Source organism: Salvelinus namaycush, chromosome 18, assembly GCF_016432855.1.
Source record: "Salvelinus namaycush isolate Seneca chromosome 18, SaNama_1.0, whole genome shotgun sequence".
NCBI lineage: Eukaryota > Metazoa > Chordata > Actinopteri > Salmoniformes > Salmonidae > Salvelinus > Salvelinus namaycush.
The window spans coordinates 38,315,007-38,341,138 of record NC_052324.1 but is presented as its reverse complement, the minus strand read 5'-3'; the positions used below and the strand labels follow the sequence as shown (position 1 = coordinate 38,341,138).

General features: G+C 43.5%; 1 protein-coding gene across 1 annotated transcript; it reads right to left on the bottom strand.

The window, feature by feature from the left end:
• Positions 1–1,282: 1,282 nt before the first annotated feature.
• Positions 1,283–25,931, bottom strand: ptar1 (protein prenyltransferase alpha subunit repeat containing 1). The gene is made up of 7 exons (XM_039013790.1): positions 25,846–25,931; positions 22,788–22,957; positions 19,462–19,528; positions 13,535–13,639; positions 10,497–10,737; positions 5,185–5,546; positions 1,283–3,566 (listed from the first exon to the last, which is right to left on the bottom strand). Exons 1-7 carry the CDS (start codon positions 25,929–25,931, stop codon positions 3,176–3,178), a joined length of 1,422 nt encoding a protein of 473 aa, XP_038869718.1. The 3' UTR covers positions 1,283–3,175.
• Between the last annotated feature and the right edge of the window lie 201 nt (positions 25,932–26,132).

The window sequence follows — 26,132 nt, the reverse complement described above, 5'->3', positions numbered from 1 at the left end:
CCTGGTATCCGCCAAACCCATATTAGTGTGTAGCCCAAACTGCGTGGACACTGCAGATGTTTGTGAGAAAAAAAGATTTTCGGGATGTCTCCTGGTCTGTAAAAAAACGCTGTAGCTTGGCCACCTTCCACCGCAGAAGTCCGACATTGGATTTTGACAGGGATGGGGGGAAAAAATGGCATAATATTATGCCTTAAGTGGAGAAATGCATTTGTTTTATGCCCAGCTCACGAGGCCCCTTGATGAGGCCCGAGGCAATTACCTCTTCTACCTAATGGTAAGTCCGCCAGTGCAAACAGGCTGGTCATAAATTCTATTATGTTTTGACACAGTCGTTCATTCTATTCATTCCACTTTGCTATGTTAAACAAATCAATGGCATGTAGCTAGCTAGCAGATGTTCAATGACGACAAGAGACAAGAACTTCAATAAATAATGATTTAATAAATATTTTATAAATAGGCAACAACCAGCTGATTGTCGAGTCAATAAGATATTTATGGGATAGCTAGGCTAACGTTACTTCTCCTGATGGGATAGCTAGGCTAACGTTACTTCTCCTGATGGGATAGCTAGGCTAACGTTACTTCTCCTTATGAGATAGCTAGGCTAACGTTACTTCTCCTTATGGGATAGCTAGGCTAACGTTACTTCTCCTTATGAGATAGCTAGGCTAACGTTACTTCTTATGGGATAGCTAGGCTAACGTTACTTCTCCTTATGGGATAGCTAGGCTAACGTTACTTCTCCTTTGTTAGCCAACGAAAGCTAACACGGTCACATCAAGCAGCTGAAATGATAAACTATGTGCCCTTTCATTGGTTTCAACTTAGTTTCTATTGGCATATCTTTGGGATATATTCATTTTAAATGATCATGATAAATTAATTTGCCCTGGATCAGAGAAGCTCGTCACGTTCATATATGCGTGACACGGTGGAGATCACAAAAAAATAAAACTGCAACATGTTGCACAAGTCAGATAGTCACACAGCGAGATGTAGCTATTACCCCGCTGTACCCAAACCAATGGTAAGCTAGTAGCATGGGGAAATATTGTCTAGACGCTTTTTTCGAAGGGAGATTGACTGGCTGGGCTGATGTAATAGAAATCATTATGATCTAAGGGCCAAACTGATCCTATAGAAGGACACGCAATATAACACTTTGTGAATACAATCCCAGGTATCATTGACTCTGTACCCTGCATATAGCCTCGTTATTGTTATTGTGTTACTTTTATTATTTTCATTTATTTGGTAAATATTTTCTTAACTCTTTCTTGAACTGCACTGTTGGTTAAGGGCTTGTAAGTAAGCATTTCACAGTAAGGTCTAAACCTGTTGTATTCGGCGCATGTGACTGATAAAAGTTTGATTTGATCACTAAGAGTACCACTAACAGGGTGAAACAGAACAGACAGAAACAAAGCAGCAACCACTCCTGGAGAGTCAATGTATGCCTCCCAAATGACACCCTATGCGCTATATAGTGCACTACTTTTAACCAGAGCCCTATGGGTAGTAGTGCACTAAGAAGGGAATAGGGTGCCATTTGGGACACAAAACGATGTGAAGATCAAACCTATAAGGGCAATTCCACAGCAGCAGGAGTGGAAAATGTTTTTTTGGGGTATCTCAGATTGGTCTCACATAGGAACTCCACTGGGAGGAAGGATGTTTATTAACATGCTTTTTTACATTTGTATCACAAACTTTTTTTTTTTTTGAAAATCAGGATGAAATGTAATTTAATAAGGCCCTTTTTAGACCTATACATGCCTCCTGTAAGAACCTATGATCTGTGAACCGTACACGATACAGACAACATCTTGGTATCGTTATAGTCCTTAGTGTTCTCTCAAATATGGAGTATTCTGAAATACACATTTATTTATTCAACATAAAAAATATTAATATCTCAACTACCCTTATTGATTTTTCAACAATAAAAACAAACACTATACTCTTCAAACATCACATTTCCAGAGTTGGATCTCTGGTACTTTTAATAATATGACCCATTTTACACATAGAAATTGACATTGGTTCATGCATGACCTATCACAGCCCTTCTTTAGGATTGCACATTCAGCAAGTCACCAGCAGAGGGCGTTCCCTTTGAATCCATTTCCCATTCAATGTGCTGGTGGTGATAATAACATAGCTCATACCTTCAGTATTAGCAGAGAGCCCACTCTGGAAATGTGATGTACTAGTAGAGTATATTGTTCCAAACACGTCTTAACATGAACAAAAAAAAACAAAAAAAAAGGGGTAGTTTATGTTGAATAAATTAATGTGAAAATTGTATTTCAGAATCTAGTCATACTCCATATTTTAGAGCACACCATAAGGTTTATTATGATGACACCAAGATGTCTAACTTGTACGGTTCACAGATCATAGGGTCTTAGAGTTTGGTTGGTTCATGGTTGTGCTCTGTCTTAAGGTTTTATAGTTGTACGGTTGTCCGTAGCGACACATCAGTAATGGCTTGACTAGTTTTTCCTTCTTTGTTTTTGTATGTTGACAATTCATTGTTTGCTGCACTGCTCATCTCAAAGTAGTCAGCAGAACTGACTAGAAAACAACAAGATTAGTGATGGATAACAGATAACCATGGCAGCTTCACATAGGCTATTCTTCTACAGGTAGTGGGAGACAAAAGGAATGAAACAGTGACATGATGAATGAAACGGAGACATGGATCTCATAAGTGAAACAACTAAAAGGACTGACAGAATGGTTGTTCTAGTCCCTAACATTGAGAGAGACCTGAACTAAGACTACTAACAGACAAACAGGCCAAGGAGACAGACTGTACTCTTCCAGAGAATAGCCCTTCTCAGACTTCCATTCCCAGACAAAGCTCTGCGGATGAATCAGAGTCCAGGCATTTTCAGGAGGGTGCGAGGGGCCACAAATTACTTGACCTATCAGAGACCCCCAGCCACCTTCACGAGTATTGAAGAATAGGATGAATTGACCAGCCACTAGACGCTGATCTAGGGACAGTTCTTAGCAGTTCTCGCCCTAATGGTTAAGGTTAGGGGTTGGGTAAGGGTGAGAGGATGCTAGATCTGTGCAGGTGGGAAACTTCTAACCGCTGCCCATCTCCGGTGGAACAGGAAGTATATCCTCTCACTGACCAATGACAGAGTTAGTCTATATCTCACTGACCAATAACAGAGTCCAGCCACTTCCTGTATGCGAGGGCGAAGCGTCCCTGCTCAGGGGAGCGGCAGCTGTCCAGGACACTGGCTACGAAGCTGTGCTCTGAGGACAGAGCAGGGGGGCAGGGGCCAGGGGGACCCCTCTTCAGGCGCTTGGTGTCACGGGGGTCCGGGACCCCAACCCCGTCCACTTCCATGGCATCCTGACCCTCCTGAGCCTGTCCATTCCTGCGCTGCACCCTGTCTAGACCCACACCTCCAGGGCAGGCCGTGTGAGGGTGGCTGCTCAGCCCAGCATCGGTGTGGTTCGGTTGGGGAGACTCGCTGCCAAAGCCCTGGCCGTAGTGGTGGTCCCTCCTCCAGTGGTGCCAGAGGTAGAAGACGTGTCGCCTTGAGAAGATAGTTGTTATGAAATACTGCATGAGCATTGGACTGGAATCATGTCAATGTGAAACAGTACGCTACACTGCAAAGCCTTTAGGGTGCTTTGTTTATTTATCTGTACGGAATGTGAAGCTTAAAATATAAATAAGCACTTGATGTTTTTAATTAAGGGGGAAAAGATACAAAACTTATGTAGGCTAAAAAACAATATCCTTTTTAATAAAGTATTTGAGGAAGAGCACAACTGCTGTGCTGTCTTTTCTACAATCATCTTTAAAACCTAAGATATATCTATCTATATATGTGTCTCACACATTCAACAAGGATATGAACACTGTTGCCATGGCACCACTCACTTCTCCCTATCACAACATAGTTGGTCAGGATAAACACTTGACTGTGCAGCTGGTCTTCAGCCTCGGGGCAAAACATCTCTCTCACTCTCTCCCTCCCTCTCGTCTATCTTTTCTTTCTCTCCCTTGCTCTCTCCCTCTGTTCTCCCCCTCTAGAAGGAAGAATGTTCCACAGCAAAACAACATCAATGTCATGATAACCCCCAACAGATCTACTCCTGAGAACATTGTCATGGTCTAACAGATTATAAACTGGGTGGTTCAAGCCCTGAATGCTGATTGGCTGACCGCCGTGGTATATCAGACCGTATGCCACAGGTATGACAAAACATACATTTTTACTGCTCTAATTACGTTGGTAACCAGTTTATAATAGCAATAAGGCACCTCAGGGGTTTGTGGTATATGGCCAATATACCACGGCTAAGGGCTGTATCCAGGCACCCCGCGTTGCATCCTGCGTAGGAACAACCCTTAGCCGTGGTATATTGGCCATATCCCACACCCCCTCGCACCTTATTGCTTAAATGAACATGATTGGCATAATAAAGCATTTGCCACCAATATGGAAGGTAGTGAGACGAACTCTGTACAGTATCTATGGCTATATAGAGTTTAGCCACACCCTAGATAAAGAGACATGGAGTTCCTGTATGCTCCTACCTGTGATGCCAGAGCATGTCAATATAAAATGTGTTCTGTGATTGGCTAACATTGTAGTCCCAGGTTGAGTGACAGTAATATCTAAAGACACTAATAACTAACCCAAAATGTATTATTGGTGTCGTTTCCAAAGGATGCAAATTAAGCGTAGTTCATAGAACAAACAAGGAGGTGGGCACAGCCAAGCACGAGCTAGTGAGATCCTATTGGCCTGTTTTAGCATGCATTTGCACATTTCCATTAGGTAGAGTCTACTCTGATGTGTGTGTGGGAAATAACTCAATTCACCCTTGCACTCCTTCTAAACAATGCAAATTCTTTCAAACTTGTAGAAAGAATCAAGTCTCCAAAGTGCACTGTTCGTAACAGATTATAGTTTTGGGAACAGAAAATGGTATTGAGATCAAATGTTTCATTGATGACAATTTGCAGAATGTCGGACAAGTTTTATCTAGCTTCATTTTATCCCACTTCCCGCCACTGGACTTCCTCTCATCACCATATTTGGTGGTGAGTGGAAGTTCTAAACACATGCTTCAGATTTGTGCCCCGTGACATGTCTGGGTTTCCCTTTTGGTCTGTGGTAATATTGTCCTGTAGGCTCGTACCTGTGACACCAGAGTGTCTCGTGTCCGGGGAAGGACTTGATGAGGTCAGTACATAGTTCCACCTCCTGGTGGAAGAGCTGGGGCAATGCCGGCACCGAGGCCAGGTCCTCTGGGGAGGGGGGAGAGGGGCAGGGGGCTGCTGCTGTGGGCTCTCCGTTGGCCTGGTGGTGGGGGTTGGCTTTGTGGGGGCTGTGGCTAGAGCTGGGCTGAGGATGGTAGTGCTGGGGAGAGGAGGAGGACAGGGACTGGCTGAGCTCCCTGACCAGGGCCTTGAGCAGGAACTGGCGGTAGTGGAAGCCACTGTGGTCCGACACGTGCATGGAGACCCACTGACGCATAGAGGAGAGCTCATCATGGAGGACCTGGAAGGAGGAGAGAGGTCTTACAGCACTAACCATATGCATAACCATTAATCTCATGGTATGTTCATCATCATGGGTGATTTCATTCACCAGTTTCATTCACATGGGAGTTTTTTTTATAAGCGAAGGGCACAGCATTATTCTGGAGCAGAATACAATAGCAACTTCACAGAGAAGAGAAGGAAATTAAAGATTCAATTTGATGATATTTGGATGAAACCAGATCAAAGTATGATGACAAAATTAAAATGTTATGTTGGTTCTAAACTGATAAAGTTTGATCATATAGTTACACCCGTTAATTAACATAAACATGTTTAGCATCTGCAGGCCTCCATGCGCGCCTTTGGAAAATACACATAAAAAAATTCTATATAATATCCACCGTCACAATAAATCCATTATTTATTTTAGGCAGAAACATTATGATATGAAGAAAATGCACTTCAGAAGACAAGAATATGAGTTTGCCTACTGCATGTTATCTGGCTATGCTCCATGCCCTAGGCTGCAGGATTATTCATTTACCTGCCAAGATATATGATAGTAAGAAGAACATAATTTAACTGAATAAAATAGAAAGGATATTTTTCCCCATTCTGGAGCGAGTGCACATATGAAGTGGCTATGTTTGTTTTTTTAATGTTTTTTTAATTATTCTCCCCAATTTCGTGGTATCCAATTGGTAGTAGTTACAGTCTTTTCTCATCGCTGCAACTCCCGTACGGACTCGGGAGAGGCGAAGGTTGAGAGCCATGCGTCCTCCGAAACACAACCCAACCAAGCCGCACTGCTTCTTGACACAATGCACATCCAACCCGGAAGCCAGCCGCACCAATGTGTCGGAGGAAACACCGTACACCTGGCGACCTGGTCATCGTGCACTGCGCCCGGCCCGCCACAGGAGTCGCTAGTGCACGACGAGACAAGGATATCCCTGCCGGCCAAACCCTCCCTAACCCGGACGACGCTGGGCCAATTGTGCGCCGCCCCATGGGCCTCCCGGTCGCGGCTGGCTGCGACAGAGCCTGGGCTCAAACCCAGAATCTCTGTTGGCACAGCTAGTGCCTGAAGTGGCTATGTTGAGCATTAAAGTGATCATTTGAAATAGGTCCTATATGCTATTTTTAGAGTTATTTGGCTACTTAAGTTGTGAATGATACAAACCTTAGAATGTGTTAGAAATCTACGCATATATGGGCTGCATGATGCGACTACAGGATATTGATGATTTCAGAAGGTTGCGGGGGGAAAAGAAAAAAGCTTGCTCTCTGATCCTCGCCTCAGGCTGCACAGCTGTTCTCTCATCAAGTGATCACATTTTTACCCATCAAACTATTCTTAACGTAATCTTGTCTTTACTAATATGTAAAATGAGTTTTGATTTAGTATGGCCTGTGATCAAATAGACAGGATCAGAGGCAGGGGAAAAATACATGTCATCCGTATGCACTCGAATAGCGACTGGGTGTTTGATGTGGTTTTCCATTGCATTTGCATTGATGTCAGAGTGGTTAGAGGGACAATAGAGCCCTGAGTACCAGGCCACTAGGACCTGATGGAGGGACAATAGAGCCCTGAGTACCAGGCCATTAGGACCTGATTGAGGGCCAAAATAGCCCAGAGTACCAGGCCGTCAGGACCTGATGGAGGGACAATAGAGCCCTGAGTACCAGGTTGTTAGGACCTGATGGCCTGATGACAAAATAGCCCTGAGTACCAGGCCGTCAGGACCTGATGGAGGGACAATAGAGCCTTGAGTACCAGGCCGTCAGGACCTGATGGTCATTAGCAAGTTGGGTACTACCAAAGCATGTTCAGAGTGCATAAAAGGAGATTACCGTGGAATATTTACTGTGGTCATGACCACAGACCTATATCTATCCAACCCTGCCTTTCTAAGGTCTTCGAAAGCCAAGTTAACAAACAGATCACCGACCATTTCGAATCCCACCGCACCTTCTCCGCTACGCAATCTGGTTTCCGAGCTGGGCATGGGTGCACCTCAGCCACGCTCAAGGTCCTAAACGATATAACAGCCATCGATAAAAGACAGTACTGTGCAGCAGTATTCATCGACCTGGCAAAGGCTTTCGACTCTGAGAATGCGGTGATTGACATCGGCAGACTCAACAGGCTTGGTTTCTCAAATGACTGCCTCGCCTGGTTCACCAACTACTTCTCAGATAGAGTTCAGTGTGTCAAATCGGAGGGCCTGTTGTCCGGACCTCTGGCAGTCTCTATGGGGGTGCCACAGGGTTCAATTCTCGGGCCGACTCTCTTCTCTGTATACGTCAATGATGTCGCTCTTGCTGCTGGTGATTCTCTGATCCACCTCTACGCAGACGACACCATTCTGTATACCTCTGGCCCTTCTTTGGACCCTGTGTTAACAAACCTCCAAACGAGCTTCAATGCCATACAACTCTTCTTCCGTGGCCTCCAACTGCTCTTAAAATTTAAAATGCAAGTAAAACTAAATGCATGATCTTCAACCGATCGCTGGCCGCACCTGTCCACCCATCTAGCATCACTACTCTGGACCGTTCTGACTTGGAATATGTGGACAACTACAAATATCTAGGTGTCTGGTTAGACTGTAAACTCTCCTTCCAGACTCACATTAAGCATCTCCAATACAAAATTAAATCTAGAATCGGCTTCCTATTTCGCAAAACAAAGCATCCTTCACTCATGCTGCCAAACATACCCTCGTAAAACTGACTATCCTACCGATCCTTGACTTCGGCAATGTAACTTACAAAATAGCCTCCAACACTTTACTCAGCAAATTGGATACAGTCTATCACAGTGCCATCCGTTTTGTCACCATAGCCCCATATACTACCCACCACTGCGACCTGTATGCTCTCGTTGGCTGGCCCTCGCTTCATATTCGTCGCCAAACCCACTGGCTCCAGGTCATCTATAAGTCTTCGCTAGGTAAAGCCCCGCCTTATCTCAGCTCACGGGTCACCATAGCAGCACCCAACCGTAGCACGCGCTCCAGCAGGTATATGTCACTGGTCACCCCCAAAGCCAATTCCTCCTTTAGCCGCCTTTCCTTCCAGTTCTCTGCTGCCAATGACTGGAACAATTCAAAAATCACGAAAGCTGGAGACTCATATCTCCCTTTCTAACTTTAAGCATCAGCTGTCAGAGCAGCTCACAGATCATTGCACCTGTACATAGCCCATCTGTAAATCGCCCACCAAACTACTTCATCCCCATATTATTATTATTAATTTTTTTGCTCCTTTGCACTCAAGTATCTCTACTTGCACATTCATCTTCTGCACATCTATCACAGCAGTGTTTAATTGCTCAATTGTAATTATTTCGCCACTATGGCCTATTTATTGCCTTACCTCCCTAATCTTACTTCATTCGCAAACACTGTATGTAAACTTTTCTATTGTGTTATTGACTGCACGTTTGTTTATTCCATGTGTCGCACTGCTTTGCTTTATCTTGGCCAGGTCGCAGTTATAAATGAGAACTTGTTTTCAACTGGCCTACCTGGTTAAATAAAGGTGAAATATATATTTTTTATTTTATTTAATGACTGCCAGTGAGGCAGTAATATGGTCACTAACAGCCCTACGCGTGCTTTATATAGATTGGTGCCAACATTATACTGTAGGGTGTCAGCAAATATAATTAAACGTCTACCCTATTCGTCTACAGGCAAAGATTTAAAAAAATATTTGGTTGATTTTGAGCATTTCTAACCCACAAAGAATATTATTGTTGATATTTTAGTCACTCAAAAGGCTATTTTACATGGGACTCAGAATGACTGTTCGGGACCTTTAAGACATTGTAGAAACATTCAACCAATCAAATGTCATCAGCCATTACATAACCCAAACACCAATGGCTGATCAGAGAGCAGGGCATCTTACCAATAACAGGAAGTGTCTATTGCAGCTCCATATCCCTGGTGCTACCATAGCTCCATATCCCTGGTCCTACCATAGCTCCATATCCGTGGCCCTACCATAGCTCCATATCCCTGGCCCTACCATAGCTCCCTATCCCTACCATAGCTCCCTATCCCTACCATAGCTCCCTATCCCTACCATAGCTCCCTATCCCTACCATAGCTCCCTATCCCTGGTCCTACCATAGCTCCCTATCCCTGGTCCTACCATAGCTCCCTATCCCTGGTCCTACCATAGCTCCCTATCCCTGGTCCTACCATAGCTCCCTATCCCTGGTCCTACCATAGCTCCATATCCCTGGCCCTACTATAGCTCCCTATCCCTGGTCCTACCATAGCTCCCTATCCCTGGTCCTACCATAGCTCCCTATCCCTGGTCCTACCATAGCTCCCTATCCCTGGTCCTACCATAGCTCCATATCCCTGGTCCTACCATAGCTCCATATCCCTGGTCCTACCATAGCTCCATATCCCTGGTCCTACCATAGCTCCATATCCCTGGTCCTACCATTGCATCACTCCATATCCTGGGAATGCCACTGCGGCTTAAAAACAAGCCATGGATTCACTGAGCCACAACAAAACACTCTCCATACACCTTTAAATCCCTAGGGCTCGGTCCTGGGGGGTTGGCTGTTCCCAGATCAGTTCAATGGACCAGAAAGGTCTTATCGTCATGGTCACACAGCACAGTGACAGGCCAGAGAGAGATGAGACGTGAGGCAGAGAGGCTGGAGACACACTGTCCTTGGTGGTGATACACTATAAACCCTACTGACTGACATACAGAGCGGCCGGTCGGTCAGGATTCCTTGTATAAGACCTGCTAGCTGCCTGCCTGGCTAGAACCCAGAGAGGTTACATTGAAAGAGCGGTTGTTTTAACAGAGACCGTGTACAATTAACATAGGCTATATTTAAGAGGCTGAGAGAGATGAAGATGGAGAAAGAAACAAGGGAGAGAGAGAGAGAGAGACATATGTAGAGCCCATCTAGTCCTACTCCTACCTTGAGGTTGCCCGGGGCCATGTTCTGCAGAACCCAAACACGGTGCGACCAGGCATTGTAGTTGCTAGGGTAACGGCCGGCGGCGTCGGCACACACCTTCATCTCTTCGTGTAGAACCCTGTGGAGGTGCTCACTCAGACGCGTCTTCTCTGCTGCGTCACGCCGATCACCGTCCCCCTGCTCCTTCCTGTCCGGCCCGGGGGAAGAGCACTCCCGTAACACCTGCTGTAGTATCCAGCGCCTGAAAACACAGGGGACATGTTGGAGTCACGCACACACACACGCACTTCAATCACCCTCGGCTGGCTCCCAAAACAACAGCCCTAAACACAGAACCAACCACAACCTAAGCATCTGGTTAAACAACAAAGCCAGGACACTAACACAACATGGATAACATCAACACAAGATGGCTACTTCAGTGAAATATCAACTCCCATAGCATTTCTCTGTACACATGGGGCCATCGCAGTCTTCTCACGCTGCTAAACCCTTTGCTGGTAAGATGAGGGGTCGTTTGGAGTTAGGGCTGTTGGTTTTTGCTTTGTCATTATGGGGTAGATTGATGAGATTTGTTTTATTTTTTAAATGAATTTTAGAAAAAGGCTTTAACGTAACAAAATGTGGAAAAGTTCAAGAGGTTTGAATACTTTCTGAAAGCACTGTGTGTTATATCTATATATACACTGCTCAAAAAAATAAAGGGAACACTTAAACAACACAATGTAACTCCAAGTCAATCACACTTCTGTGAAATCAAACTGTCCACTTAGGAAGCAACACTGATTGACAATACATTTCACATGCTGTTGTGCAAATGGAATAGACAACAGGTGGAAATTATAGGCAATTAGCAAGACACCCCCAATAAAGGAGTGGTTCTGCAGGTGGTGACCACAGACCACTTCTCAGTTCCTATGCTTCCTGGCTGATGTTTTGGTCACTTTTGAATGCTGGCGGTGCTTTCACTCTAGTGGTAGCATGAGACGGAGTCTACAACCCACACAAGTGGCTCAGGTAGTGCAGCTCATCCAGGATGGCACATCAATGCGAGCTGTGGCAAGAAGGTTTGCTGTGTCTGTCAAAGTAGTGTCCAGAGCATGGAGGCGCTACCAGGAGACAGGCCAGTACATCAGGAGACGTGGAGGAGGCCGTAGGAGGGCAACAACCCAGCAGCAGGACCGCTACCTCCGCCTTTGTGCAAGGAGGAGCACTGCCAGAGCCCTGCAAAATGACCTCCAGCAGGCCACAAATGTGCATGTGTCTGCTCAAACGGTCAGAAACAGATTCCATGAGGGTGGTATGAGGGCCCGACGTCCACAGGTGGGGGTTGTGCTTACAGCCCAACACCGTGCAGGACGTTTGGCATTTGCCAGAGAACACCAAGATTGGCAAATTCGCCACTGGCGCCTTGTGCTCTTCACAGATGAAAGCAGGTTCACACGCACATGTGACAGACGTGACAGAGTCTGGAGACGCCGTGGAGAACGTTCTGCTGCCTGCAACATCCTCCAGCATGACCAGTTTGACGGTGGGTCAGTCATGGTGTGGGGTGGCATTTCTTTGGGGGGCCGCACAGCCCTCCATGTGCTCGCCAGAGGTAGCCTGACTGCCATTAGTTACTGAGATGAGATCCTCAGACCCCTTGTGAGACCATATGCTGGTGCGGTTGGCCCTGGGTTCTTTCTAATGCAAGACAATGCTAGACCTCATGTGGCTGGAGTGTGTCAGCAGTTCCTGCAAGAGGAAGGCATTGATGCTATGGACTGGCCCGCCCGTTCCCCAGACCTGAATCCAATTGAGCACATCTGGGACAACATGTCTCGCTCCATCCACCAACGCCACGTTGCACCACAGACTGTCCAGGAGTTGGCGGATGCTTTAGTCCAGGTCTGGGAGGAGATCCCTCAGGAGACCATCCGCCACCTCATCAGGAGCATGCCCAGGCGTTGTAGGGAGGTCATACAGGCACGTGGAGGCCACACACACTACTGAGCCTCATTTTGACTTGTTTTAAGGACATTACATCAAAGTTGGATCAGCCTGTAGTGTGGTTTTCCACTTTAATTCTGAGTGTGACTCCAAATCCAGACCTCCATGGGTTGATACATTTGATTTCCATTGATAATTTTTGTGTGATTTTGTTGTCAGCACATTCAACTATGTAAAGAAAAAAGTATTTAATAAGAATGTTTCATTCATTCAGATCTAGGATGTGTTATTTTAGTGTTCCCTTTATTTTTTTGAGCAGTGTATATACACAATATATTGTGTCTATGTGGAGTCCATATACAATATAGTGTGTCTGTGTGTAGTCAATATACAATATAGTGTGTGTGTGTGTGTAGTCCATATACAATATCGTGTGTCTGTGTGTAGTCCATATACAATATCGTGTGTCTGTGTGTAGTCAATATACAATATAGTGTGTCTGTGTGTAGTCAATATACAATATCGAGTGTCTGTGTGTAGTCAATATACAATATCGAGTGTCTGTGTGTAGTCAATATACAATATATACACAATATATTGTGTCTGTGTGTAGTAAATATACAATAGTGTGTCTGTAGTCAATATACAATATATAGTGTGACTATGTGTAGTCAATATACAATATAGTGTGTCTGTGTAGTCATATATATATATATATATGTTGCTGGAATAGCCAAATCCACTAATTTGAAGGGGTGTCCACATACTTTTGTATATATACACTGTATTTTGGTCCACTGGCGACGAGATGTGCATCGTAAAACCGCCACAGTTACAAGGGCTGGGAATTACCAGGGACCTCACGATACCATATCACGATACTTGTGCATTGAGATTCTATATATGTATTATGATTTGATACTGCAATTCAATGTTCCAAACATATAGCTCCCCCATACACTGAAAACAAAATTGCTTCATTCTTCTTTAAGAAGATGAGAACAACCTATGAATGAAAAATCCTGGAGATTTGGTCCAGGTTACAGCTAACTAGCTAAAAGTGACCAAAAGGATGGTAACGTGGAAACCCCCCCCACCAGTCCTACCTGTGTATCCATGTCTCGGGGCTCTTGGGGAACTTGGTGAGGGCCAGTTTCCCCAGGTACAGGTCTCTCTCTGGACTCAGGGCTCCACATTGTAGCAGTTCCTTCCTGCCAGAGCAGAGCAGACAGAGGAACTATTTAAATGACACTACATCTCAATGCTCCTGATGTGAATCTTATGTTTACTGCACTATAGTTTTGTGTATGCTATTTGCGTACTTGTGTTTGTTTTAAGAAACACTCCATAAAAAGAACTTCCCAAAATAATAGATCAATTATCTCTCTCTCTCACACACACACACACACACACGCCCCCCAAAGATGGTTAGGAGGTCGATAACAGAAAAATTGTCTCGTAAAATGTTAATTTTTTTAATGACTACATAGACCATGGCAGGGCTGCTGACTGGTTATATTCTCTGAACAAGGTCTTGGTTTAATCAAATACAACAGGCACAGATTAGGTCGTGACCTTGACAGTTGGATACGGCATTTGGTATGACAGAATGATTTGACCAGGGCGTGGTCTTTGAAGGGAGGACCTGTGTCTTAACGGTGTTGGTCCACTCTGCACTCAGGGGAACACGAAACTGAGCTGACTGGTTCAGGGCAGTGGAGAGTGTTGGAGTCAGGTCAATGTGTTAAAGGAAATGTCATCAACAGAACAACAGGTTAGGAGATACCAACGCACACAGAAACCAGATTCCAAGACACAGATTAAATCTAGTCCTGGTCAGTTGATAATCTCCTTTGAGCCTGCTTTTTATTCCAGGACTAAGCTTAATCTGTGTCCGGGAAACCGGCCCACAGAGTCACACACCCTTAAAAAACCTCCCTGTAATGGTCTTCAACCCTAGTCCTAGAGACCAATACAGGTTTATATTACAACCCAACACTAAATCACCTTGATGACTAGTGATTAGCTGAATTAGGTGTGTTAGTGTCGAGTTTGAACAAAACCCTGCAGCTCTCCAGGAAGAGGGTTGAATAGCACTGCCGTTATGTTGAGCCACTATAGTGCATGTGGTTATAATATGATATTTAGCTCCATCTCCTGGCCAAAACTGGAAGCACAACTTGCAGGTATCAGGTGTATTATCAGTGTACAACAAACAGCTGGATTTTAAAACAGCTGCTTCACGTCTTGCATCCCCTTGATATAAAATCAACTGCATGTATGAACTTAAGTACTAGCTGATAATGACAACTGCCTGAAACAAGAATCAACTACCAAGTCAAACATTGAGGCCAGGCTAGTCTAGTCAAAGAAAGTCTACTGTGACATAATATATGAAAGAGCAGCGAGCAAGAGCGAGAAAGCCACAGGCCAGCCCGTAGTACAGCAACCAGAGTATAGGCAACCAGAGACCTACAGCAGGGAAGAGGCCCCACTACTCTGATGATGATGGGCCATATCGGGGCGGCAGGTAGCCTAGTGGTTAGAGCATTGGGCAGGCAACCGAAAGGTTGCTAGATCGAATCCCCGAGCTGACAAAGTATAAATCTGTCGCTCTGCCCCTGAACAAGGCACTGTTCCTAGGCCGTCATTGAAAATAAGAATTTGTTCTTAACTGACTTGCCTGGTTAAATAAAAAATATTTGGGTCTAATACCATGCATTGCCTTGTTAGTTTCTCTGATCCACCTCTACGCAGACAACACCATTCTGTATACTTCAGGCCCTTCTTTGGACACTGTGTTAGCAAACCTCCAGACGAGTTTCGTGGCCTCCAACTGCTCTTAAAATGCACGTAAAACTAAATGCATGCTCTTCAACCGATCACTGCCCGCCCGCCCAGCATCACTACTTTGGACAGTTCTGACTTGGAATATGTAGACAACTACCTAGGTGTCTGGTTGGACTGTAAACTCTCCTTCCAGACTCACGTTAAACATCTCCAATCCAAAATTTAATTTAGAATCGGCTTCCTATTTCACAACAAAGCATCCTTCACTCATGCTGCCAAAAATACCCTCGTAAAACTGACTATCCTACCGATCCTTGACTTCCGCGATGTAATTTACGAAATAGCCTCCAACACTCTATTCAGCAAATTGGATGCTGCCCTCCTCAAAGTGCCATCCGTTTTGTCACCAGTGCCCCATATACTACCCACCACTGCGACCTATATGCTCTTGTTGGCTGGCCATCGCTTCATATTCGTCACCAAACCCACTGGTACCTAGTCATCTATAAGTCTTTGCTAGGTAAAGTCCTGCCTTATCTCAACTTGCTGGTCACCATAGCAGCACCCACCCGTAGCACGCGCTCCAGCAGGTATATTTCACCGGCCAAAGCCAATTCCTCCTTCCAGTTCCTCTGCTGCCAATGACTGGAACAATTCAAAAATCACTGAAGCTGGAGACTCATATCTCCCTTTCTAACTTTAAGCATCAGCTGTCAGAGCAGCTCACAGATCACTGCACATAGCCCATCTATAAATAGCCCATCCAACTACCTCATCCCCATACTGCAATTTTTTTCTTCTCCTTTGCCCCCCAGTATCTCTACATGCACATTCATCTTCTGCACATCTATCACTCCAGTGTTTAATTGCTAAATTGTAATTATTTCACCACTATGGCCTATATATTGCCTTTACCTCCCTTATCTTACCTCATTTGCACACACTGTATGTAGACTTTTCTATTGTGTTATTGACTGTATGTTTGTTTATTCCATGTGTAACTCTGTGTGTTTGTGTCGCACCGCTTTGCTTTATCTTGGCCAGGTCGCAGTTGTAAATGAGAACTTGTTCAACTGGCCTACCTGGTTAAATAAAGATGAAAAAATAAAAAAAGTTCCTGACTGTACACACAATGGACAGTAGTAAGACTTTAGAACGGTAAATGATTTACATGATATTCTGAGTTGAGTAGATTTAAGCAAAACTCGGAGTTGCACACATTTATCTTAACTCTGAATCAGAACAAACAGACTATATATATATATATATATATATATATATATATATATATATATATATATATATATATACACTATAGACTACATTTGTGATGATCGCTCCAGCATTTATGATGATCGCTCCAGCATTTATGATGATCGCTCCAGCATTTATGATGATCGCTCCAGCATTTATGATGATCGCTCCAGCATTTATGATGATCGCTCCAGCATTTATGATGATCGCTCCAGCATTTATGATGATCGCTCCAGCATTTATGATGATCGCTCCAGCATTTATGATGATAGCTCCAGCATTTGTGATGATAGCTCCAGCATTTGTGATGATAGCTCCAGCATTTGTGATGATAGCTCCAGCATTTGTGATGATAGCTCCAGCATTTATGATGATAGCTCCAGCATTTAAAGGTTTGTGTGGGGTATGAGACCAATGTGAAATAAGACAGAATTCCTGAGAGGATAATAAAAAAATTTTTTTTACATAAAGTAATTCAGAGTTCACCCTGTCCAGATACAAGTTACCACTGAGATCATACATCCATATAGACTAGAGGTCGACCGATTATGATTTTTCAACGCCGATACCGATTATTGGAGGACCAAAAAAAGCCGATACCGATTAAATCGGACGATTTTTTATTTATTTATTTGTAATAATGACAATTACAACAATACTGAATGAACACTTATTTTAACTTAATATAATACATCAATAAAAACCAATTTAGCCTCAAATAAATAATGAAACATGTTCAATTTGGTTTAAATAATGCAAAAACAAAGTGTTGGAGAAGAAAGTAAAAGTACAATATGTGCCATGTAAGAAAGCTAACGTTTAAGTTCCTTGCTCAGAACATGAGAACATATGAAAGCTGGTGGTTCCTTTTAACATGTCTTCAATATTCCCAGGTAAGAAGTTTTAGGTTGTAGTTATTATAGGACTATTTCTCTCTATACAATTTGTATTTCATATACCTTTGACTATTGGATGTTCTTATAGGCACTATAGTATTGCCAGTGTAACAGTATAGCTTCCGTCCCTCTCCTCGCTCCAACCTGGGCTCGAACCAGGAATACATCGACAACAGCCACACTAGAAGCAGCGTTACCCATGCAGAGCAAGGGGAACAACTACTCCAAGTCTCAGAGCGAGTGACGTTTGAAACGCTATTAGCGCGCACCCCGCTAACTAGCTAGCCATTTCACATCGGTTACACCAGCCTAATCTCACAGAGAAGAGCTGCTGGCAAAACGCACGAAAGTGCTGTTTGATTGAATGCGTACGAGCCTGCTGGTACCTACCACCGCTCAGTCAGAATGCTCTATCAAATCATAGACTTAATTATAACATAATAACACACAGAAATACGAGCCTTAGGTCATTAATATGGTCGAATCCGGAAACTATCATCTCGAAAACAAGACGTTTATTGTTTCAGTGAAATACGGAACCGTTCCGTATTTTATCTAACGGGTGGCATCCATAAGTCTAAATATTCCTGTTACATTGCACAACCTTCAATGTTATGTCAGAATTACGTAAAATTCTGGAAAATTAGTTCGCAACGAGCCAGGCGGCCCAACCTGTTGCATATACCCTGACTCTGCGTGCAATGAACACAAGAGAAGTGACACAATCTCACCTGGTTAATATTGCCTGCTAACCTGGATTTCTTTTAGCTAAATATGCAGGTTCAAAAATATATACTTCTGTGTATTGATTTTAGGAAAGGCATTGATGTTTATGGTTAGGTACATTCGTGCAACGATTGTGCTTTTTTCACAAAAGCGCTTTTGTTAAATCATCCCCCGTTTGGCGAAGTTGGCTGTCTTTGTTAGGAAGAAATAGTCTTCACACAGTTTGCAATGAGCCAGGCGGCCCAAACTGCTGCATATACCCTGACTTTGTTGCAAGAGAATTGACACCATTTTTCCTAGTTAAAATAAATTAATGTTAGCAGGCAATATTAACTAAATATGCAGTTTTAAAAATATATACTTGTGTATTGATTTTAAGAAAGGCATTGATGTTTATGGTTAGGTACACGTTGGAGCAACGACAGTCCTTTTTCGCGAATGCCACCGCATCGATTATATGCAACGCAGAACACGCTAGATAAACTAGTAATATCATCAACCATGTGTAGTTAACTAGTGTTTATGATTGATTGTTTTTTTATATGATAAGTTTAATGCTAGCTAGCAACTTACCTTGGCTTCTTACTGCATTCGCGTAACAGGCAGGCTCCTCGTGGAGTGCAATGTAATCAGGTGGTTAGAGTGTTGGACTAGTTAACCGTAAGGTTGCAAGATTGAATCCCCGAGCTGACAAGGTAAAAATCTGTCGTTCTGCCCCTGAACAACGCAGTTAACCCACCGTTCCTAGGCCGTCATTGAAAATAAGAATGTGTTCTTAATTGACTTGCCTAGTTAAATAAAGGTGTAAAACATTTTTTTTTGCAAAAAAAAAAAACGATTTCCGATTGTTATGAAAACTTGAAATCGGCCCTAATTAATCGGCCATTCCGATTAATCGGTCGACCTCTAATATAGACAGCATCAGAGTTATCCTCAGAGGACAAGTTTCAGATACAAACCAGACACGGATACTATAGTATTATTCTGTCACAACAGTCGTCTGGAGACTAACATAGAGAGACATTTTGTCCCCTCAGAGGGGGAAGGGCGTACTGACCCGTAGGCATCATCTTGGCAGTTATTTCAAAACGCATATGTTCATTATAATTTTGACATACTTAATATCTAGTTTTTTACATGTTGAAGAGTGCTTTTTAGCCCCAAATAATAATAATCACCACCACAAACAAACAAAAATATCAAACCTCCCGCGGGCCATGTGTTGCCCACCCCTGGCCAATGGGGAGTGAGAGGATGGAGTGGGTCTACTTAGAGGGCTTGTTATTGTGTCTTCAATGTGGCCACAACATATACAGATCATACTCTTTACACAACACAGCTGGAAGGGTGTGAGCCAGAGTTCTTACCTGACATTCCAAGCAGTGGTGAAGTCTGGGTTGAGCAGCAGCAGAGTGCAGGTGATGTCTACCAGAGCTTGAAGAGGGAGAGACAGGTCAGTATATCAACTGATTATTTTAAGTAAAAGTAAAGTCATTTATAATGCCCTTTTTCTTTTTTTTTAGGTACAATAAATTCTGTCCGTCAAAAATGGTAACGAAAGGATTTCGCCACATCCCCAAAAGCTAATTTATACGACGTAGACTGAGTTCATCCTCTCTCTAGAAACCAATATGTTTTAGGTATAGGCCAGAGCTGTGTTCGAATACTCATACTAACCGTACTATTTGTGAGGTAAATTGAGTATATAGTATTGTATTGCTTATTGGTCATAGTGTTGGTATGCCAAAAGTTCCCGGATGTCATACTACATTCGCCCAAATACGAAGTATACAAGCAGTGGACACTATTTCTGTGCTTTTTGGGCCCATAATGCAATTCTTCGGGAAATGGGCGTGGCTTCAAATAATTTTCAGATTTGAAGAAAAGTGTGTTAAATATGCAGCCGAAGTCCAACGAGAGCACCTACAAACTCATTGCTTTAACTAATTATGACAAATGGTAACAAAATGTTGAGCAATGTAATAAAGTAATTACTTTTCAAATAAGTTACCTTACACGTTATGTTGGCTGACAATTTGTTAGCTTCGCTATCCTTACGAACCGCATAGCATTACAGCAGTATGTACCGGTATGTTAGCTAGCTACCTAACGTTATTTGGCTACTAATACATCAAACTTGTCAATATATTAACTATAGGCTAACTACCCAACGTTAATTGACTTGATTATTCCTAGCTAAGTGGTATAGTCGTTGGGCGTTCTCAATGGACATTCGGGTGCTTTCCTAAATTCGCTCTGGCTATCTTGTTAAATAAAAGTTAAGTGTACCAGAGCGCAGAATAACTGATGAGTTTACGAAGCCTCAACACCCGTTGAATAGGGCCGGTGTCAGTAAACGTCGGCAAAAAGTGTAACTAAATTGTTGCCAGCAGCAGTTACAGTCACCAACGTTCTGGATAACATGAACACAGCCTAACCAGCTCTGGATAACATGAACACAGCCTAACCAGCCCTGGATAACATGAACACAGCCTAGCCAGCTCTGGATAACATGAACACAGCCTAACCAGCTCTGGATAACATGAACACAGCCTAACCAGCTCTGGATAACATGAACACAGCCTAACCAGCTCTGGATAACATGAACACAGCCTAACCAGCTCTGGATAACATGAACACAGCCTAACCAGCTCTGGATAACATGAACACAGCCGAACCAGCTCTGGATAACATGAACACAGCCTAACCAGCTCTGGATAACATGAACACAGCCTAACCAGCTCTGGATAACATGAACACAGCCTAACCAGCTCTGGATAACATGAACACAGCCTAACCAGCTCTGGATAACATGAACACAGCCTAACCAGCTCTGGATAACATGAACACAGCCTAACCAGCTCTGGATAACATGAACACAGCCTAACCAGCTCTGGATAACATGAACACAGCCGAACCAGCTCTGGATAACATGAACACAGCCGAACCAGCTCTGGATAACATGAACACAGCCGAACCAGCTCTGGATAACATGAACACAGCCGAACCAGCTCTGGATAACATGAACACAGCCTAACCAGCTCTGGATAACATGAACACAGCCGAACCAGCTCTGGATAACATGAAAACAGCCTAACCAGCTCTGGATAACATGAAAACAGCCTAACCAGCTCTGGATAACATGAAAACAGCCTAACCAGCTCTGGATAACATGAAAACAGCCTAACCAGCTCTGGATAACATGAACAGCCTAGCCAGCTCTGGATAACATGAACACAGCCTAGCCAGCTCTGGATAACATGAACACAGCCTAGCCAGCTCTGGATGACATGAAAACAGCCGAACCAGCTCTGGATAACATGAACACAGCCTAGCCAGCTCTGGATAACATGAACACAGCCTAACCAGCCATGGATAACATGAACACAGCCTAACCAGCTCGGCTAGGGCGAGTAAAATGATCAGAGCGAGGTGTTCTCTTATTTGTCTGGAAGTAGCTAGTAAGTTAGCCAGTTAGCTTGGGTGCTTGACTGCCGTTATGAGGTCAGAACGTTCGAATCAACCCTTCTCCTCGGCCAGAGCGTCCAGTTTGCACCCTGAACGCTCCCAGAGCGAAACGCTGTCAATTTACAAACGGACAATCTGACAACACTCAATTGACGAACGCCCAGAGTGCACTCTGGCACTCCAGATTGAATTTAAGAACACACCCGAAGTCGTAAAATGTCTAGCTAGTAATTTGTTATGCTAACAAGCTAGCAAGAGGTTGCATAGCAACAGCATCAACTTCCAGTAGACCGGTAAAGCGCTAGTACTCTCAACTGAAAGGATACCGTTTGTTTACAGTATACTAAAATGAACTAATAGTATATAGTATGTAGTATATATGTGGTATACAGTATGTGTATGTGTATACAGTATACAGTATGCTTGTATGGGTATTCAAACACAGCTCAGGCCTTCAGAGTACAGTAACCCTTGCAATCTACAGTGAGGAGTCTCCAAGCCAGCAGCTGTACAAAAGGTTACTTTCCCTGTACTAAAAGCAGCAGCTATGAAAAGTTGTTGATGCCATCACCAACCGTTGTGCACTTGAGCAAGGAACTTAACCTCAAACTGTTCCAGAGGGCCTCCTGAGCGGCACAGTGGTCTAAGGCACTGCATCACAGTGGTAACTGTGCCACTAGAGATCCTGGTTCGAGTCTCAGCCGGTCGCGACAGGGAGACCAATGGGGCTGTGCACAATTGGCCCAGCGTCGTCCGGGTTAGGGTGAGGGTTTGTCAGGCCAGGATGTCCTTGTACCATTACGCTCTAGTGACTCCTGTGGCAAGCTGGGTGCATGCACGCTGACAGGTTCACCAGGTGTACGGTGTTTCCTCCGACACATTGGTGCGGCTGGCTTCCGGGTTAAACGGGCATTGTGTCAAGAAGCAGCAGGGTCGTGTTCCGGAGGACGCACGGCTCTCGACCTTTGCCTCTCCCGAGTCCGTACGGGTGTTGCAGCGATGAGACAAGACTGAGACTACCAATTGGATACCGCAAAATTGGGGAGAAAAAGGGGTAAATAATAAAAAATAATCACTGAAAAACTGTCCCAGAGGGTAGAGCTGCACCATGGCTGACCTGTGCTTCCAACCCCTCGGGGGAAATGTGTTTATCTCGGGGTGTTGGACTAAAATTAAAAAATACATTTCTGAGGACAGTAAGGAAACTGGACAATAAAGTTCTTACCTTCCCTGTCCAGCCACTGTTTGCGCTGCCTGTAGAGCAGTAGCTTGTTGTGGACGTAGGGTAGCAGGTATTTGACACACCAGCTCTCCACCCCCAACTTGTTCTCTACCAGCACGATGGGGCTGCGGTTATACCTGACCTCTGGACACGGGATCAGACCTATCTCATCACTGAGGGAGGGAGAGAGAAAGGTGAGTGTAAACCTGCATGCTAATTGCTCTAACACTACAAGGGCACAACACTCCACTCTCAGTGGGATAGGCAGAAAACAGATGTTTTCAGGGATACAGTATTTCAACTTAACTTCCGTTACCCCTGAAAAACTGGATCTGCTCAGGCGTCGTTTTACGGCTACAACGTTAAGTTAGACACACACACGGTAATAAGGAGCAATAACCTCCAGCCCAGTCTAATGAGGGCTTTATTCACTCTCTGGTGTAGGGTTGTATCTAGCCCAAATGGGTCTCTAGTTGACGGAGCTTTTAGATGCCCAACATAACAGTGGTCTGGATAGGGGACAAGCCTTGTAGAGAGCAACCTAGTTTGCACACATGCATCTCCAGAGAGTCTACGCCGTGAGCACACAGTAAAACTGGTTTGCCTCAAACTGCGGCACACACACACAGAGTCCCTTTTGCATTAGGGTCATGTATAGTACGCAAAATGTCACAAATAGAACTGAAGGGATTTCTAATTCTATATGCTAGAGAGGAATGTTCTACACAACTATATCTGAATGTTCCACAATGCTGTTATGCTGAACACAGCCCAGCTCTGGCACAGGCGGAGAGGGACACAGAAGAAGGGTGGAATTTTAACTTTTGAGGGTGTGTGTGTGTAGTCTAGCTATGCATCAGCCTGAGTCAGGTGAGTGGTATCAAACACAGACATTCTCAAAGCACTGTACTCAGTGCAGCTGAGCACAGCCCAGGTCACTTCCAATAACACCAGAGGGTTGGAGAAGCCTATGCAACATTATACACACTAACACTACAAATCAAGCTTAGATTTTGTTTTTTTGCCTCTTAAGCTTATCATATAAAGTAGAAATGCAGGTTATCAATCAGAGAAGTTCAGGCATGGTCTGACAATGTTCTACTTTTGAGAATAATAATAATAATTATTATTTAGTAGGTGCTATGGTACTTGATATTTGTCCTATTTCATGTATCAGTGTGTATTAATAAGAATTTAAATGTTTGTTTTTTTCATATCCCAATTCTCCCTGAGACACTCTTGGAGAGTGGCAGACCTGGCGCTCAAGAGAAGACAAACTAGGTGCACACTGCCCACAAAATGAAGTGGAAACTGAGCTGCACTTCCTAACCTCCTGCCAAATGTATGACCATATTAAAGACACATATTTCCCCTCAGATTACACAGACCCACAAAGAATTAGAAAACAAACCCAATTTTGATAAAACTCCCATATCTATTTGGTGAAATATCACAGTGTGCCATCACAGCAGCAAGATTTGTGACCCGTTGCCACAAAAGGGCAACCAGTGAAGAACAAACACCATTGTTTATGTATATTTAACTAGTCAAGTCAGTTAAGATTTTTTATTTATTTACAATGACAGCCTACCCTAGCCAAACCCTAACTGGACGATGCTGGGTCAATTGTGCGCCGCCCTATGGGACTACCAATCAGGGCCAGCTGTGGTACAGCCTGGAATCGAACACGGGTCTGTAGTGACGCCTCTAGCACCGAGATGCAGTTCCTTAGGCCACAGTGCCACTCGGGAGCTTATTATAAATACAACCCATATTTATTTATTTTCCTTTTTGTACTTTAATTATTTGCACATTGCCACAACACTGTATAAAGATATAATATGACACCTGAAATGTCTTTATTCTTAAGGAACTTTTGTGTAATGTTTACTGTTCATTTTGATTGTTTATTATCTATTTTACTTGCTTTGGCAATGTTAACATATGTTTCCCATTCAAATAAAGCCCCTTGAATTGAATTGAGTAGCGTCACAGCCACGGTCTGGATAATCTAACTGAACTGTCCATTAAATGAAAAGTTCTGTCTCCACATTCCGTTGTGCCGCATACAGTTCAGCAGCATTCTCTCTCTTTTAAATATGTGTATAGGCTTGATATGAGCTCTGAGCCGGCGGTCAAAACTCAAACACAAATGAAAGAAAAGATCTGGGATGCTCAGCATCAAAGTAAAAGCATTCACACCCTGTTCTGAAATGAGAATGTAGGCCAGTTCTAATTTAGAACACTCAGTCAAGGACGCTTCTACACAGAAGCTAGTTACATTCCAGTTCTATTCTACACTCTACATCTGGGTTCCACCAACTGGTGGCCAGCAGGTGATTTTATTGTCCCCCAAGTTTTATGAGCGAAGAAAATAAAAATGATATGTTACTATTTTTTTTTTTCACCCATTGTTGGACATAAGACTAAAAACACCACGAAATCAGCTCCAAGTGATTTAGATTCTGGAAATCTGTTCCCAAGTATTGACAGAACTGAGTTAGGGAAACCCTGACATAGCTACCCTGCTATGACATGGCATGTTAAGAGTCGCAAGCCGAGGAAGGTGTGACTCTTCCAACATTATTTGGCTGACTGGTTAAGTTACTTGTATATGTGGTGAAAAGCGCTTTCTGATCACATGATTTGTGCATACCGTTCCAGAAATAGGAATAACAACAAGGCTGTGTTATCCGTTTCTGCTAATCAAGCTAGATAGCCAATAGCCTAGCTAACATTATTTGGCTAATGAATAACTACTGTAGATAGCTAACTAGGTAAGTGGCAAACAAATTCAGCAGCAAAGTCAAATATGTTTCCTCAGCGATTTGTGGCTCAATGTAAGCATAGACACTAGCTATCTACCTTGCTATTTTTGCAAGCCTATACTGCCCTGGCTAGCCTTTTATCCTGCTAGCTAGTTAACGTTAGCTGACCAACAATCTGTGATGACTAACGTTAGCTAGCTAATGTAATGATTTAGCTTGTTAGCACACCACGCAATGATTAATTTGATGTTATAGTGTAGCTAGCTTATCTTCGGTAAAGTGGATATACGTACATATTGGGGTTTCTCTTGAAGGCGTTATTGATATCTTTTACAACTCTCTGAACCAATACCTCCACCTCATTCTCCGTCTCTGCCATTTTTGTACACTGATGACGTCAACGGATTATCTCAATTTCATCCGGGTCATTAAAAATTGTCTAGGCAAAGTGCGCATGTGTAAAACAGGTTTCACCATGGTAACGTTGTTGCAACATTTGTAAAAATTGAAACGCCACACCGGCTACAATGTTTTTATAGTCCACAGTAATTAATTAATTAGTTCGTTTCATACAATTTGC